Here is a 16,062-nt window from a genome sequence, read left to right on the forward strand (position 1 = left end):
TGGAAACACTCAAGCAGAGTAAAATTGTACAGTACTTGAGTAGATGTACTTAGTTACATTCCAGCCCTGCCCGGCACCCACAGCAAACACTCAACAACACAATCATCATAGTGGCAGTGTGTGGTGTTAATTAACTATTGTTAAAGGACACTGATAAGGACAACAGTGTTCATAGAGCCTGAGATTCATTCACAAGACATCATTATGTCTCATTAATGTGCAACTGTGGATCCTTAATAAAGGAAAGGAGCAGAAAGAGCACCATGTTTGCACCACAAATTTTTAACCACAAGAGAGTGCCAGACGAACATAAATGAACGTGAGTCCTGCGACTGTGTTTTCAGGCCCAGCTGTCATTTCAGCTGTTCTTCATGGCAGTTGTCAGGAAAACATTGCTACATGTGTAAAATACTGTACCTTAAATGGCTTCTGAAAAATTATAAATTATAAAAATACTATTCAATATACTATCAGAGGCAAACAAATGCCTGTTTTATTTTATCAGGAAAATGTTGTGCATGTCTACACTGTTGTTGAAAGGAAGAAAGAAAGTAAGTAAGAAAAAGTGAACTGAAGTGCAAATAAAGGTCAAAACTCAAGATAGTCTTTTATTATTTTATTTATTTTTATTGTCAATAGACATGTCAGTGCATTTCAGAATGAATGAATGTTAATGATAAAAGCAGTTTGTCATGTGAGAACTGACACTTCAACCTGGAAACAAACATTAAAAAGCTAAACCACTTGAAGCAGATAGCGCAGAATATCTCTGTGTTAAATAAAATCCAGTGTCTCTATAGAAATTAAAATGAAACGGAATGAACTAGAAAACTTAAAAAACAATAAAACATAAAAGAACGAGAGAAAAAACAAGGTCCCCATTTCTGAATGAGTACCTAATTTAAACATTATCAGCACAAAAAGAAACTAAAGACGACAGTGGTGAGACTGATCTGTAATTGTCTCATTGTGGCGATTCCCCGTTTCTGCCATGACACATACACAATTATGTCTTGTTCTATCTAATTAATTATTATCACCTATAATTTAGTCATATAGAAACTTCCAACTTTTGAATAACAGATAAATACAGAACTAAAAAAAAAACAAAAAACCTGAGGATTTCTTTCCGTGTTAACAGCAGAAATAAATACGCATATTGGATAGAGACCACAACCTAAACTGAGCATAAGAGCAAATGTCAGAGAGGGGGAGGGGGGGGGGGTCTGGGGGCTGCTCCCTCTGAACTCTTCATTCACTGTGAGTTCATGATTTATTGTGTTTTCACATATGTGGCCTCTACTAAAGACAGTGCTACAGTCTACAGTGTAAAGTGACAGAGTGTCCAAGTCTGCATACACACAGCAACTCATCTTCAGGAAATTTTGTTGGAAACCAAGGAATCCTTCACAACATGGCCTCTAGGTCACGGCGCTGAAGGGTGGCGGACTGAGTGGAGACAGCAGTGACGCGACTGAACAGGTGCAGCTGATCCTGAAGAATGTGCTCTGTGGGTTGTCCCTCTATATCATTATCAGATATCAATGTTCGTGTTACTGAACAGTATGTACAGTTTGGAACGACCTACCTACAGCTGCCAACAGAAACACACATAGAAAATAGAAAAATAAAGAAGTGTGTCTCAGACAACCTCAAATTAGTGTTTTGTTTCTTCAGTGGTTATTCCGCCAAATCTATTTCTGGTGCATACATGGGAACTTTATGTATGTTATGTTAATTTCTGAATCATAAATTTATTCTAGTGATTAAAGTAGTTGCTGTAAAATCATTCTTGGTGCTTATTTTGATCATTTTGAATATTCCCACAGCAACTCCAACTTTATCTCAGTTTGAATTCACCATATAGGAACACGGCTGTACTGCAGTTACTGAGCAGCAACTTTATGACATTTTTGGCATGTAATTAGATTAGTATAAAGGCAGCCATATAAGGATAGGCATCAGTGTGTCCGGTCAGCCAGCCTTCTGTCACAGTAAGTGACACATTAGTTAAGGTGTTAATACACCTACGTCAGGATCGCCATACCAATCATAGACCATGGAAAAAGGGACATCGTGTCACCGTGAAGAGTGCAGCAACACCGCTGCACTTAACTAAATACGCCAGTTCACCATCGCGACACTAGAGGTCAGTCAGTGCATAGTCATTAATTTATATGAGCATTAAAAACAGATGTTTGCTTTCCAAAATATAATACCTTAACATTCATATGTACTTAAATACTCAAGTACTCAATCACTTCCTCAAGCAGCTCTTGAGATTAAAAAAATCTAAATATTTTAGGGGAATACAAAAAGGGATGAGAACTCTATACTAACTTCTACATATTCAAACAATGTACATCTAAAGGGGTCCTCCCCCATAGTGGACCACATAGTGGACCACATAGTGGTCTTCTAACCCTTCATACTAGACACCAGCTGCTGCAGTCATTGGATACACAACTGATTGGGTTTTTAAGCAAAAAATGTTTTTCTTGCTATCATGCATTTCTGATGGGCTTACTGCAGGGAAAACACATTTTAACTCCACTGAAGCAGTCACTCATCTCTGCAGATTCCCATGAACTGATATATTGCTTCACACTGCCACCGTCCAACAATGCAGATCACATTAGGTAGGAGAGAAATTCAGCCTCCTGTCTCTCAGACTGAGCCTGTGGGCTTCACTAGGTGGGACTTTGTTCCTCCACAGCCTGAAATCACAGTGGAGGCAAATGTAATATTCTCAATGTTTAAACACATTTTAAAAATCCAAATTAACAAGACATGATGAACTAGCAAAGTGACAGTATTCAGTGTGCTATCAGAAGACAGTATAGGTGAGAAACTAAATCTACAGGTGCCTGAAGGAGCCAAACACTTTACCTGATGAGCTGCAGAGCAGGACACGACTTTAAGGCTCTAACCAGGGCCTCAGCTCCAACCCCACTCACACTGTTTGATTCCAGACTGGGAGAAAAAACATATTCAGACTTAAAATATACACTGTAAAAACCGGTAGAAGTAAAAATGCTACTTAAAGGTCCAGTGTGTAACACATGTTTTCATTAGAGTATAATCACCTGAAAATAAGAATAGGTGTGTTTTCATTAGCTTAGAATGACTCTATCTACAGAGTAGTCCAGAATGGACAAACTAAGGCTCTGGACAGGGTCTTTCATGTTTTCTGTGACTGGCACAGTTTCTCCTACACACCTGGAAGGCTGAGTGGTATTCAAATGGTTACAATGTGTAACTTCACTACTAGATGCCATTAAATCCTACACACTGGTCCTCTAAGTGAAAGTATCAAACTATAATCAGGAAAATGTGCTGTAAGTATTATTTAATATTAGTTAGTACTTAAATGTATTTCATTACTTTCCACCACTGCCTAAATGAATAAAGATTATTGTGTCTGTCTGTCTGTGTGTGTGTGTGTGTGTGTGTGTGTGTGTGTGTGTGTGTGTGTGTGTGTCGTGTGTGTATGTGTGTGTGTGTGTGTTCACAAACTCACTCTATTCTGGTCAGCTTCTGACAGAAAGGGATAACTTTGACCAACTCCACTGCCACTTTATCCTCACAGTTATTCCACCCCAGACTGGAGACAGAGACAGACACATATGTATAACATTTAGATCAGCGCTGACAAACCGAAATCAGAAATCAGAATCAATCATGTTAATGTCCCATATTGGATAATTTACTTTGCTGCCCCTGGCGAATAATGTTTTAATCATTTGTACTGACAATGTATTATATAATCAGCTGAACCTTACCCCACATCCTGTATGAGCGGACAGTGGGTGAGACTAGCAGCTACAGCACACAGCTCTGGAGTCCCAAAAGAGGTCAGACTGACGGACCAAACAAGAAAGAGAAAGACATTATTTATCATGAAACTAATAATCAGTAAATTTAGTCATCTATCAGGGTTTGGAGATTCCTAAAACAGTAAGAGGAGCTTCAGAGTCGGCAGTTAATACAAGGTGTAAATGCGTTGGGATCGAAACGTGATCATCCTGATCCCATCTGGCTCGCACTGTATGCAGATCTTAGGTAGCTGTGAAATCTGTACAATGTGCTGGCATCTGTACACAACATAACTGACAGGGTCTATTTGTTTTTAGCATGAGCAAGCAGGAAGACTGACAGAGACACACAATTACAAATTATATGTCTATTCTGTGTCATGAAAAAGCCAAAAGATATTTTATTCAACCCAAGTGCAGGAAAAATGAAAGCAATATGAGTGGGTAAAACTAATGATATACAATAAGAAATAAATGTGTGTTTCACTCATCTGGGCTGATCTGCTGTTAACAATGGATATCATTTTAAATTAAGAATTTGTTCCAGACAGTTTCCTCTGATTCACAAGAGTTTTTTTAAGGGAGCATGGGGCTGATCTGCCACCAATCTAATTGCTCACATGCAAGTTTTGCTCTGGGGGACAGCGAGCCAATCTCAATGAGGATAACGAGAATGCATCAAAAAATACCAGATGTAAACCTGAAGGCAAGATCACCGGATACAGATTGCAGTTTAATACCAGGTGTAAATGAGGTGTCAGATTTTGAGAGAACGTTTGAAGGTGATCAGGGGAAACACTGAGCTGATAAAAATGTCACCACCATCTCCTCTAACTTATAATTGTACGTTTTGCACTTCTATCTTTTGTTTCTGATGTTATGATAGTGCATGGCAACTCCCACCTTGGATTCATCATTCCATAGATTTGATATCCTCTTCTACCAATCACCGATGGCAACAACAGCTTATGACATGTTGGAATGATGAGCTGCAGCAACGGTGGCTGTAACGCGAGCAGCGAAGCAGCCTTTTGGCAGCGACAGTGTCAGCAAATGCATGCTATCATAAATAGACCAGATTATTAGAGTGGTGCTGGATATGTGTGTGAGTAAAGAGTGTCAGTATGACTGACGCAGTAAATGTAATAACGTCCACCAGAAATAGCTTTGCAAACTTAGCTCCACATTGTGCAGCAAATAAATCCTTAGGGGCCACATAATGAATAGCTATTAACAGGCCATATTATACTTATCACTTGGAAAGGTCAGATTCTGAATACATTTTGATACAAAGGATCTTCCCAAGAGTGAAACCTTATGTCAAAAACTCTCATATGGGATTGGGTACATCCGGTTCTAATGGGACTGCTACAGTAAACCAGATTCTGTTTCTTACTTGAGACTGCGAATAGAGACGATATTCCTTAGTGCTTGTGCTAGACACATCATGCTCTTCTCATTCAGCTGCAAAGAGTCCAGACTTGGGGTGTTCACAGAATCACAGACACACACACACAGACACACACACACACACACACACACACACACACACACACACACACACACACACACACACACACACACACACACAAACACAGAGAAAGACACATTAAGAACTTCAAGACACTATAGAAGCAAGTCCATCTGTATCCAGACACTTTTGCAGACTTCAATCATATGCATATATATATTATAATTTATATATTACCAAAGGCCCTCCAGACTGACACATTCTCCCAGTGCTTTGATGAGCTGCAGCCCTCCAGCCGCTGACCAGGCACAGTGAGACAGGCTATAAAAGACAAATCAAATGATACCATTGTCTAGGTTTCATATGCTCTATGAGATGGTTGAAACACTCTCTGCAAACCACATTATGTCCATAACTTCCTGTGACATTATCACACCTACTTATAATACTATTATGCTGAATGTGAAATGCTTACTTGAGTAACCGTAGACGGGGCAACACTGTGGTCATAATCTGAGCTGCTGTGTCATCAATCACATGACCTCACAGACTGGTAGAGTAAAAAAGAAAGATTTCACTTCATGAAATTCACTTCAATTTATGAATGTTGTGTTGGATGTGCAATCAAATTAAAACAATGTGGGGTAGAGTTATTATCATGCGTGTCAAGGTAGAAAAAAAGAGCCATGAAATACCGGAATTATTTGCAAGATAACTGGAGAAATGACAATAAGTCTATAGAGTCAATACAAGCTGATTGCTTGTAGGAGAGGAATGGTATGATGGTTCTGTCTGATGTGAGCAAATTTGCTAGTGCAGTATGTTTAAGAGGTGTGTGCATTTATGGTACGTATATATGTTTGTACCTGATATGAAGCTCCATCACAGTCGGACATTCAGACAGGAGAGCAGTCAGAATCACCAAGCCCTCCACTGAAGAGCAGCTGTCGTTCACACTGAGAAGCAACATCTGAACGACAAGAATCTGCTGCTGTTCAGTTCTTATGAATGTCAAACATTGTTTTTGTTAGTATAGCATAACTGGCATATTAGTATTTAGTAGTATATTAGTAAAAATGTGCCATATGCAGAAAACATAAAGCTTTATGTCACTCTTATCTTGTGTGCTTTGTGGGTAGTTTGGTATAAATCAAGTCTTACATGATCTTTGGCAAGAACTGAGTCAGTGTCCTCAGAGCTTCCACATCCCATTGGCCTCCAGACAGACTAGGGTGGACACACACACACACACACACACACACACACACACACAAACACACACACATATACACACAGAACTAGATAAACATTTGTTTTGAATTAATTCACTCGCAGTAGTAGTATTACAAATTATTTAATCTGAATTACAGCCAGGGTATCCACTCTCACTAGCAGTGATAAATGATAGTGCTGAATATCTAATTATAACACGCATAAATGTCAGTTGTGGTCAACCTTGCTCCAGTGACAAAACGGGAAGAAGTAGGAAGTCACAAAAAACACATCATCTGCCAGTTACTTACACTGTGAATGCTTGAACTTTGACTACACAGACAAATAAAACAATAGGTCAATAACTAGTGGTTATTATACTCAGCACTGCATTATTCTCTTTCAGTACGTTGTATCCAGTGGTAGAACATGTATTTGCAAATTACGCAAGGGCCCAGCCTCCCTCTTGTGTCAATGTTTACAACTTCAGTGAATAGTGGTCAGTGGATAAACGGAACTATCTAACAGAAAAAGAGGAAAAAAACACCATGAGAGTGAATAAGATTCACGTGTGAACATGTGTTTGTATGCGAGTGTACGGAACGAAACTCACACTATCTTGCAGCAGTAAAGTCTCTGGGCACCGGCTCAGACAGTATATGGGAGTGATGGCAAGGTCTAGTAATATACACTATGTATATATACACTACTCACAAAAAGTTAGGGATATTCCACTTTCGGGTGAAATTTAATGAAAATGTAAAAAGTTGATGCTACAGTGATATTATATCATGAAAGTAGGGCATTTAAGTAGATAAGTTCAAATTAAGATCACCTGGAAAGGTTATAGTGCATTTTATATACATTCTGATATTTCATCCGAAAGCCGAATATCCCTAACTTTTTGTGAGTAGTGTATATATATATATATATATATATATATATATATATATATATATATATAGTATTTTATATTTTTAAGTGTATAAAAGGAAATCAGGGTTAGCCAGTTTGAATGGACCTGGTATTTTGTGCAGCCAGAGCCTATAGGCTTATGTTCACATTGTATAGACAAAGATAATGTTATAATATTGTGAGGACTGGACTAATTACCAGGCAGCATAGCCCTTTCTATAATGTTATTGTTAATATTAACTTAAATATAAAATATTCTATTCAATAAATATTGTTTATTTATATATATAATAATAAATAAATATTAAAGCTGCAAGCAGCGTTGAGCGGGACCTCACACTCCGCGCAACTCGGGGCGCGTTGCAGTTACTGTTGCATTTTACTGTTGTAGTTCAAGGGAAACCTTGCCGACTTTCAGCCAGCTTTATATCATTACCAAGAGCTTATTTGCCAGCAAGAGTCCACCAGATGACACATTTGCAAAAGCTCTGGGTGCAGTCAACACGTAATCAACACTGTAATCATACAAAGCTGGTCCAAAATCAGCAAAGTTTTCCTTTAAGGTGAAGGTTTAAGGTTAAGGAGCTATCAACTTTATATACTTTTGGGGAGTTTAAGATCATATGTTCATAGCATTTCTGTCCAGTGAAAACCACGTAGCTCTAAAAGGTCAATTTTTCATGAGCTCAGAAAAACAGCACAATGCATTTTGTGACAATGCATTTTCCAGCTAATAGAGTTTTTAAGTATTTTATTTAACTTAATAGAAAGGAACATATTCTCAACCCATAAAGGAACATTCACATTCACAAGCACCACATTTGCAGATACATGGTTTTCAATGGACAAGAACTGTAAAAGTAACTCTCTATTGACTGGGATGTGTTCAGGACTGCTACTGAAAGTCTGGATGAGTACACAGAGGCTGTGACATCATATATCAGCCTCTGTGAGGACTGCTGTGTACCATCGCGCACCAGGGTGAGTTACAACAATGACAAATCCTGATTCACAGCCAAACTCATTCAGCTATGGTTGCAGAAGGAGCAAGCGTTCAGGAGTGGGGACAGGGACAAGTTTAAGGAGTCAAAGTACAAGTTTAGCAAGGCGGTGAGACAAGCTAAACGACAATACTCTGAGAAACATCAGTTCTCAGCCAATGACTCTGGTTCTGTCTGGAAGAGGCTCAGACAGATAACTAACTACAAGCCCAAACCCCCCACTCAATCAATGACCTGCGCCTGGCAAACGAGCTGAATGAGTTCTACTGCCGCTTCGACAGACAAAGGAGCAGTCCTGACACCTGACCACCGTGACACCCCTCACCAGCCCCAACTCACCAGTCCCTCCCCACTCCGCCACTTCACAGCTTCACACCCCTGTGAATCCCTCCTCCTCCACCACAGTGACAACTCTCTGCCTTCAAGAGAGGGACATCAACAGACTCTTCAAGAGGCAGAACCCCCGCAAAGCAGCCAGACCAGATTCTGTCTCTCCATCCACCCTGAAGCACTGTGCTGACCAGCTGTCTCCGGTGTTCACTGACATCTTCAACACCTCTTTGGAGATATGTCATGTGCCAGCCCGCTTCAAAGCATCCACCATCATCCCTGTCCCCAAGAAAGCAAGGACCACAGGACTAAATGACTACAGACCTGTTGCCCTCACCTCTGTTGTCATGAAGTCTTTTGAGCGCCTTGTGCTCTCCCATCTGAAAGCCATAACGGACCCTCTCCTGGACCCCCTGCAGTTCGCCTACAGAGCCAACAGGTCTGTAGATGACGCAGTAAACATGCACTTCACCCTCCAGCATCTGGACTCCCCAGGAACCTACGGCAAGATCCTGTTTGTGGACTTCAGTTCTGCGTTTAACACCATCATCCCTGCTCTGCTACAGGACAAGCTCTCCCAGCTCACTGTGCCTGACTCCATCTGCAGGTGCACAGACTTCCTGTCTGACAGGAAACGTGAGACACGTGAAGCTGGGGAAAAATGTCTCTGACTCCCAGACCATCAGCACCGGATCCCTTCAGGGCTGTGTTCTTTCTCCTCTGCTCTTCTCCCTGAATACTAACAGCTGCACCTCCAGTCACCAGTCCGTCAGGCTCCTGAAGTTTGCGGATGACACCTCCCTCACTGGGCTCATCTCTGGTGGAGATGAGTCTGCCTACAGATGGGAGATTGACCATCTGGTGACCTGGTGCAGCAAGAACAACCTGGAGCAAAACGCTTTAAAAGCAGTTCAATCAGGACCACTTTTGTCAAAATATCTTATATTCCAAGCAGAATTTTACATTTGGCGGTATGGCTCTGTTCTGGGACCTCCTTGTCCTTCCGCGTGCCTACGTGGAAAACCTTAAGGCAGGGAGAGCACACCTCCCTGCCCTTCCATGTGCATACCTGGAAAAGTTTAAGACAAGGAGAACGGCAGCAGAGACCCCCCGGGTACAGAACAGAGCAAGCATCAATGGCAATCAGAAAATGACATTGATTAATTAGAAACAACATAAAAAGGAGGAGCTGGGGTGGAGGTGGGTGCAAAAAGGCTTGTAGAGGAGCAGCAGAGATAGGCAGGCAGGCTAAAGCAGCTTAAATAAGGCGCCATGTAGATGTTTGCCAATTGGATGCTTGAGGAAATCAGGTGAGCTGTCAGCTGACTGTGTATGGTATCCAATGGGAAGCTTAGAGGAATCAGCTGATGTATGTTTATGACTAGCTGTGATCGTATGATATAGCTGTAACTGAAAGCTAAGCCTGACTTCGTGCCCTGCCTGAACTAACGCTATGCTCAATTTCAGTCAGGACCACTTTTGTCAAAATATCTTATATCACCTCATCCATCAGCCATCTGGTACGCTGCGGCCACTGCCAAGGACAAGGGCAGACTGCAGCGTAACATTCGATCAGCTGAGAAGGTGATCGGCTGCAATCTGCCATCCCTCCAGGACCTGTACGCTTCTGGGACCAGGAAGCGTGCAGGTAAGATTGTGGCTGACCCCTCCCACCCCGGTCACAATCTCTTTGAGATACTTCCCTCTGGCAGGGGGCTGCGGTCCATCAGGACTAAAACATCTCGCCATGAAAACAGTTTCTTCCCGTCTGCAGCTGGCCTCCTTAACAAGGCCCGGATTACCCACTGTCATTGACTCTTATACCCACCCTGTATATAAAGTATGCATTACATTAATGCACCCACGTTCTTCTGCACAGCTTTCTCTTTCTCTTCTTATCTTTATCTATTTATTTTTTGAAAGTACTTTATTTTTCTGTGTGATTTTTGTGTGATTTGAATAATGGTATATTTGTAGATTTGTATTTGTATATGTATATATATTATGCACCAACTGCACCAGGTCACATTCCTCGTAGGCGTAAAAACCTACTTGGCAATAAACAAAATTCTGATTCTGATTCTGACAGAGAGGAGGAGTATCGGAGTCTGGTGGGGGACTTTACTCTCTGGTGCCACACTAACCGCCTACAGCTCAACACCTCTAAGACGAAGGAGCTGGTCACTGACTTTGGGAAGTCCAGACCAAGACCGCGACCAGTCCTGGTAGAGGGAGCTGCGGTGGAGGCTGTGGAATCATACAAATACCTCGGGCTGTGGCTGGATAATAAACTGGACTGGACAACACACACCAGCCACCTGTACGGAAAGACACAAAGCAGGTTGTACTTCCTTAGGAGATTGTGGTCTTTCAACATCTGCAGCAAACTGCTGTGGATGGTTTACCAGTCTGTGGTTAGCAGCGTCCTCTTCTACACTGTGGTGTGCTGGGGGGGCAGCATATCCAAGAAGGACACCTCCTGACTGGATCAACTGATCAGGGGCAGTGTTGTGAGATACCTCACTCGGTTTTCAGAGAACCGGGATTACCCTGGTAACCAAAAGTTCTCTTTCAAACCTCACTTGGTATCTCACTATGGGAGATGTGGCCCACTCCCAAATTGCATGCTCAGAAGCCACACACAATTAATATTAACCCACACTCAGGACTGAGCACGCCAGTAAAACCAAATAAATGTGTGTGGGGATGCCCAACTAGCAGCAGCACAAATGTCCCCACCGACATGCCCCTGAACAGTGCCCATGAGGTGGCCATCCCTCTGGTGGAATGAACCCACAGGCTCTCCAGGGGCGGTGGTCCACGACTCTTATAAGCCAGGACTATAGCCTCCACCACCCAGTGTGACAGGCGCTGACAAGTCAAAGCCTTCCCTTTTGAGAGAGAGCAGCTTTAAGTCAGCTGACTCCAATGGCTCGAAAGGCAGCCCTGAGAGTGCCTCCAAGACAGTTGGCAAGTCCCATGAAGGAACTAAAGGTTTACAAGCTGGCAAGCTCTCTTCATAAATCTCCGTACCAGAGAATGCTGTCCAATCGCTGCATTCCCAAAACCCACATGGCAGGCTGAGATTGCAGCAAAAAAGACCTTAATGCTGGAGAATGCTTTACCATTGTCCAGTAAATCCTGCAGGAAGCATAACACCTCCAAAACAGAACACTGAAATGAAACGATGGTTCTAGCCTCGCACCATCTCTCAAACACCCACCACTTTCCGTCATACAATGACCGCGTAGACGGCACCCTTGCACTTTGAATGGTATCAATCACCCTTAACGGGAGACCCCCCTCATTCAAATTTACCCTTTCACGTGCCAAGCCCAGAGAGCCAGACGTTCAGGGTGCGGGTGAAAAATCTGCCCGTGCGCCTGAGACACCAAGTCTCTGCGTAACGGCAGCAGCCATGGCTGGCTGTGGCGAAGCCGCACCAGCTCCACCATCCACGGTCTGCTGGGCCATTACAGAGCTATCAGAATGAGGGACAGCCACTGCTTTCTCACTCTGATCAGTACCGAAGCAATGAGGCTGAGCGGGGGGAATGCGTACAGCAGCACGTTCGGCCATGGATGAGCCAGTGTGTCCGCTCCTAGCGGCGCGTCCCTGTTTCTTAATGAAAAGAACAGAGGACACTGCGCGTTTTCCCGCGATGCAATGAGATCTACAGATGCTCGGCCGAATCTCTCCCTGTCTTGTGGGGAAGGCAGAGATCAAAGGCTTCCCCTTGCTTCTTCCTCAGGTTGCTAGCTTGTTGCATGGCGGTAACAGCCTAACCAAACAAGCCCTTATCCCGTGACCGAACGGAGAATCCATTATGACCTGCTTATCCTGGTCTGGCAGGCTGGAGAAATTTAGTCACAACAATCTCTCTCCCGCCACAGCCAGGCCCATGACAAGGCCACAGCCCTGTACCGCGCCTCTGGACACCCGGAGAATAAGGTCCGTGATGACACATATCTCCTCCCAAATAGTCGGACTTGGGGAGCCCTTATCTAAAAGATGACCCGTGTCCTGGAAAAGCTTGTCCTGGTAAGCCGTGAGCAGGGTGACCACATTCAGATTTTTAATCGACTGGGCTGCAGACTTATACATCTTCTGGTACATGAAGGCGGTGAAGCACTCCATTTTACCTGGAAGGGCGGGTCCCACCGAGGCGATAGTGGACCAGCGGTCGGGATGGAGATGGTATGCCACCGCCTGCTCCACCGCCGGGGGATCCCCGAGCCCCAGACCCTCGCTGTTAGCGACATCCAGGCCAGAGTAACCCTTGATGGGAACTCTGTGGCGGAAGGGCTTTTCCCAATACCTCTTCATCTCCTTCATGCACTCCTTGCGGAGACCAGATGGCAGGATTTTGCCATCATACAAATCCCTCTCCTCTCCCTTGTCGTCCTGCAACGCGGGCCAGTCAATAGCCAACCTGACCGCCGCTCACTTACACAGCTTGTGCAGGTCCACCTCTCGAGGAAAAGAGGAATGCTGCACCTCCTCGCCAATGGAGCTGCTGGGCCGCGACAGCCAAACCGAAGGGATAATGGCATCTTCATCATCCTCATCATTCTCATCACCGAGGAGATTTAGATTAATATCCTCGTCGTCCTCACCGCCTGCCTCGAGGAGCTGGCTGAACAGCAGAGGAAACTCTGCGTTGTCCTCCTCAACCATATCCCCTAGCAAGCGCTGGCCGTAGCCAAATAAGCAGCACTCCAGAATCCTCGACGGCATGGTGCAACAGTGCTCACAGGACACACAGGAGTCCACTAGCGATGTCTGAGCATGTTTCACCCCCATACAGGCAATGCAGAGGGGATCGGACCGGGCAAGGGCAGGACCCGACGTCACCAGCGGTCCCCTTAGGGGATGCTAGCTTGATCCAATACCAAGCTCAGGATGGAAACCCGCCACAACACATAATTATCCACCTGAACTGGTAATAACTAAAATCTTTTTTGACAAAAGAATTACACTCACAATATCCTGACCCCAGATATCCACACTCGGTGACTACCGTGAAGGCTGCGTCGGAGAGCAGTTAAATGAATATCAAGCTATCAAGATGCTGAGTTGCTCAAATGATCTTCACGGGGAAGAAAGCGAGAATGCCGCGTGGTGGCACCAGGGGTGTTTATAAGGGAGGACGGGCAGGCCTGTGCATCTGAAGATGATTGGTCTTTCTCAGGACAGACATGGCGTTATTGGAGCTTCCACGATTGGTCACGCCAGGAGGCGCTTCCCATAGTGAGATACTTCACTCAGTTTTCAGAGAACCGGGGTTACCCTGGTAACCAAAAGTTTTCTATAAGAGGTACCAAACTTTCTAAAAACGATTCTCTGATGTTTGGGCCATATAATAAAAGATCAAACATCTCAAATCTGTTGTGAACTGAACGTTACAAGTCAGGTAGGTACGACGGAGTATTAGGGCCAGACTAATATGCTAATATAAAATGCAGCGATTGGACAGCATTCTCTGGTAAGGAGGTTTATTAAAGGAGCTCGCCGCTTGAGACCAGCTTGTAAACCTTTAGTTCCTTCATGGGACTTGCCAACTGTCTTGGAGGCACTCTCAGGGCTGCCTTTCGAGCCATTGGAGTCAGCTGACTTAAAGCTGCTCTCTCTCAAAACTATCCTGTTGCTAAGGATATGTGAATTACATGGATAAGTGAATTACATGCATTGTCTGTGCACACATCTTGTCTGCAATTTTCCCTTGACTATGGGAAAGTGATGTTGCACCCTAACCCAGCTTTTGTGCCTAAGGTTAGCGAGTCTGCTTACAGCTGCCCGACGCTAAAACTGCTGGCTTTTCACCCACCACCTTTTGCATGGGAGAGTGAGAGGCAGCTCTAGAGCTTTGCGCATCTATGTGGACAGGGCTAAGGGATTAAGGAAAAGTAGCCACCTTTTTGTGTCTTGGGCCCCTCCTCACCGAGGGTAGGCTTTGACTTGTCAGCGCCTGTCACACTGGGTGGTGGAGGCTATAGTCCTGGCTTATGAGAGTCGTGGACTGCAGCCCCTGGAGAGCCTGTGGGCTCATTCCACCAGAGGGATGGCCACCTCATGGGCCCTGTTCAGGGGCATGACGGTGGGTGACATTTGTGCTGCTGCTAGTTGGGCATCCCCACACACATTTATTCGGTTTTACTGTCTAGATGTAACTGGCGCACTCAGTCCTGAGTGTGGGTTCATATAAATTGTGTGCCAGCCCATGGGGAGGGCTTGTGGTGGTGTTGTGGGCTTCGGAGTATGCAAATCGGGAGTGGGCCACATCTCCCATAGTGAGATACCAAGGGAGGTTTGAAAGAGAACTTTTGGTTACCAGGGTAACCCCGGTTCTCTGAAAACCGAGTGAGGTATCTCACAACACTGCCCTACTTGCATGGAGAGGGTATGTGGAAGAAATACGCTTGAGAATGCCTGAGCCCAGCAGCCGCTGTTTGTCTCAGTCATACTGTACAGTCACAGGTAAGCTAACGTATTGATAATTTCGTCGTTAAACAGTTTTGCTGGCTGAGCCAACAGGCTGACAGTTCTCATAAAATTACTACTTTATTCTCGTAATATTATGACTTTATTCTCGTAATGTTACGACTTTATTCTGGTAGACCTAATATTATGACTTTATTCTCGTAATGTTACGACTTTATTCTGGTAGACCTAATATTATGACTTTATTCTCGTAATATTACGACTTTTTTCTCGTAATGTTATGACTTTATTCTCGTAGACCTCATATTATGATTTATTCTCATAATTTCCCCCCCAAATATTAGAATTTTTTCTCTTAGTCTGGCCCTAATACTCCGTCGTAGGTAGGCAACATGCGTCACGTGGAAACAATTTCTAACAAACAGTATTATGAGCAACTGAACTGGGAAGCAACAGAAAAATACAGAGAAGCTGCCAGTTTCCCTTAAAGGGGGGGAAACCAGTTTTACACATCAGGATCTTGGGGAGAGCTACTGCATGAGATCAGACTGCTGCTCCTCATCTGTGCTTGAGGCTAGATGCTCAACCCCCATACTACCAGTAGAACACACCTTAATTGCGGACCAACCTGTCTGCGGTCTGGTTGCATTGTGGGTAATGTAGACGCTGGGTTTTGACAATAAAGAAGAATGTGTGGAATGAAAAAGATGAAATGTCTCCATGATAAGCATAAGAAAACAAAGCCTTTAGAGCCTCTTGTTTTGTTGATGCTGGGGATGAAAACCGGATGTCCAAATACTGTCCAAACTTTTAAAAACCCACACATTTAAAGGTTCCTGGTAGAGTTAAGTACGTTTTTGATAAAGCTTATCTGAAT

At 43.7% G+C, this 16,062-nt stretch overlaps 2 protein-coding genes across 6 annotated transcripts in view; both read right to left on the reverse strand.

Annotated features, from left to right (window-relative positions):
• cpne2 (copine II) overlaps positions 1-16,062 on the reverse strand; it is a 247,181-nt gene that overhangs the window by 56,662 nt on the left and 174,457 nt on the right. The window lies entirely within an intron of this gene.
• Positions 602-6,513, reverse strand: LOC127353469 (protein NLRC5-like). 3 transcript variants are annotated; one of them, XM_051382741.1, is made up of 9 exons: positions 6,448-6,513; positions 6,153-6,242; positions 5,762-5,836; positions 5,524-5,607; positions 5,212-5,295; positions 3,783-3,860; positions 3,521-3,604; positions 2,890-2,973; positions 602-2,717 (listed from the first exon to the last, which is right to left on the reverse strand). In XM_051382741.1, the coding sequence occupies exons 3-9, from the start codon at positions 5,794-5,796 to the stop codon at positions 2,636-2,638; spliced, it is 531 nt and encodes a 176-aa protein (XP_051238701.1). In that variant the 5' UTR covers positions 5,797-5,836; positions 6,153-6,242; positions 6,448-6,513; the 3' UTR covers positions 602-2,635. The 3 variants fall into 3 exon arrangements, with proteins under 3 accessions (XP_051238701.1, XP_051238699.1, XP_051238702.1); XM_051382739.1 differs by having other exon boundaries at positions 6,153-6,256; XM_051382742.1 differs by lacking the exon at positions 6,448-6,513 and having other exon boundaries at positions 6,153-6,266.

Source organism: Dicentrarchus labrax, unplaced genomic scaffold, assembly GCF_905237075.1.
Source record: "Dicentrarchus labrax unplaced genomic scaffold, dlabrax2021, whole genome shotgun sequence".
Taxonomy (NCBI): Eukaryota; Metazoa; Chordata; class Actinopteri; family Moronidae; genus Dicentrarchus; species Dicentrarchus labrax.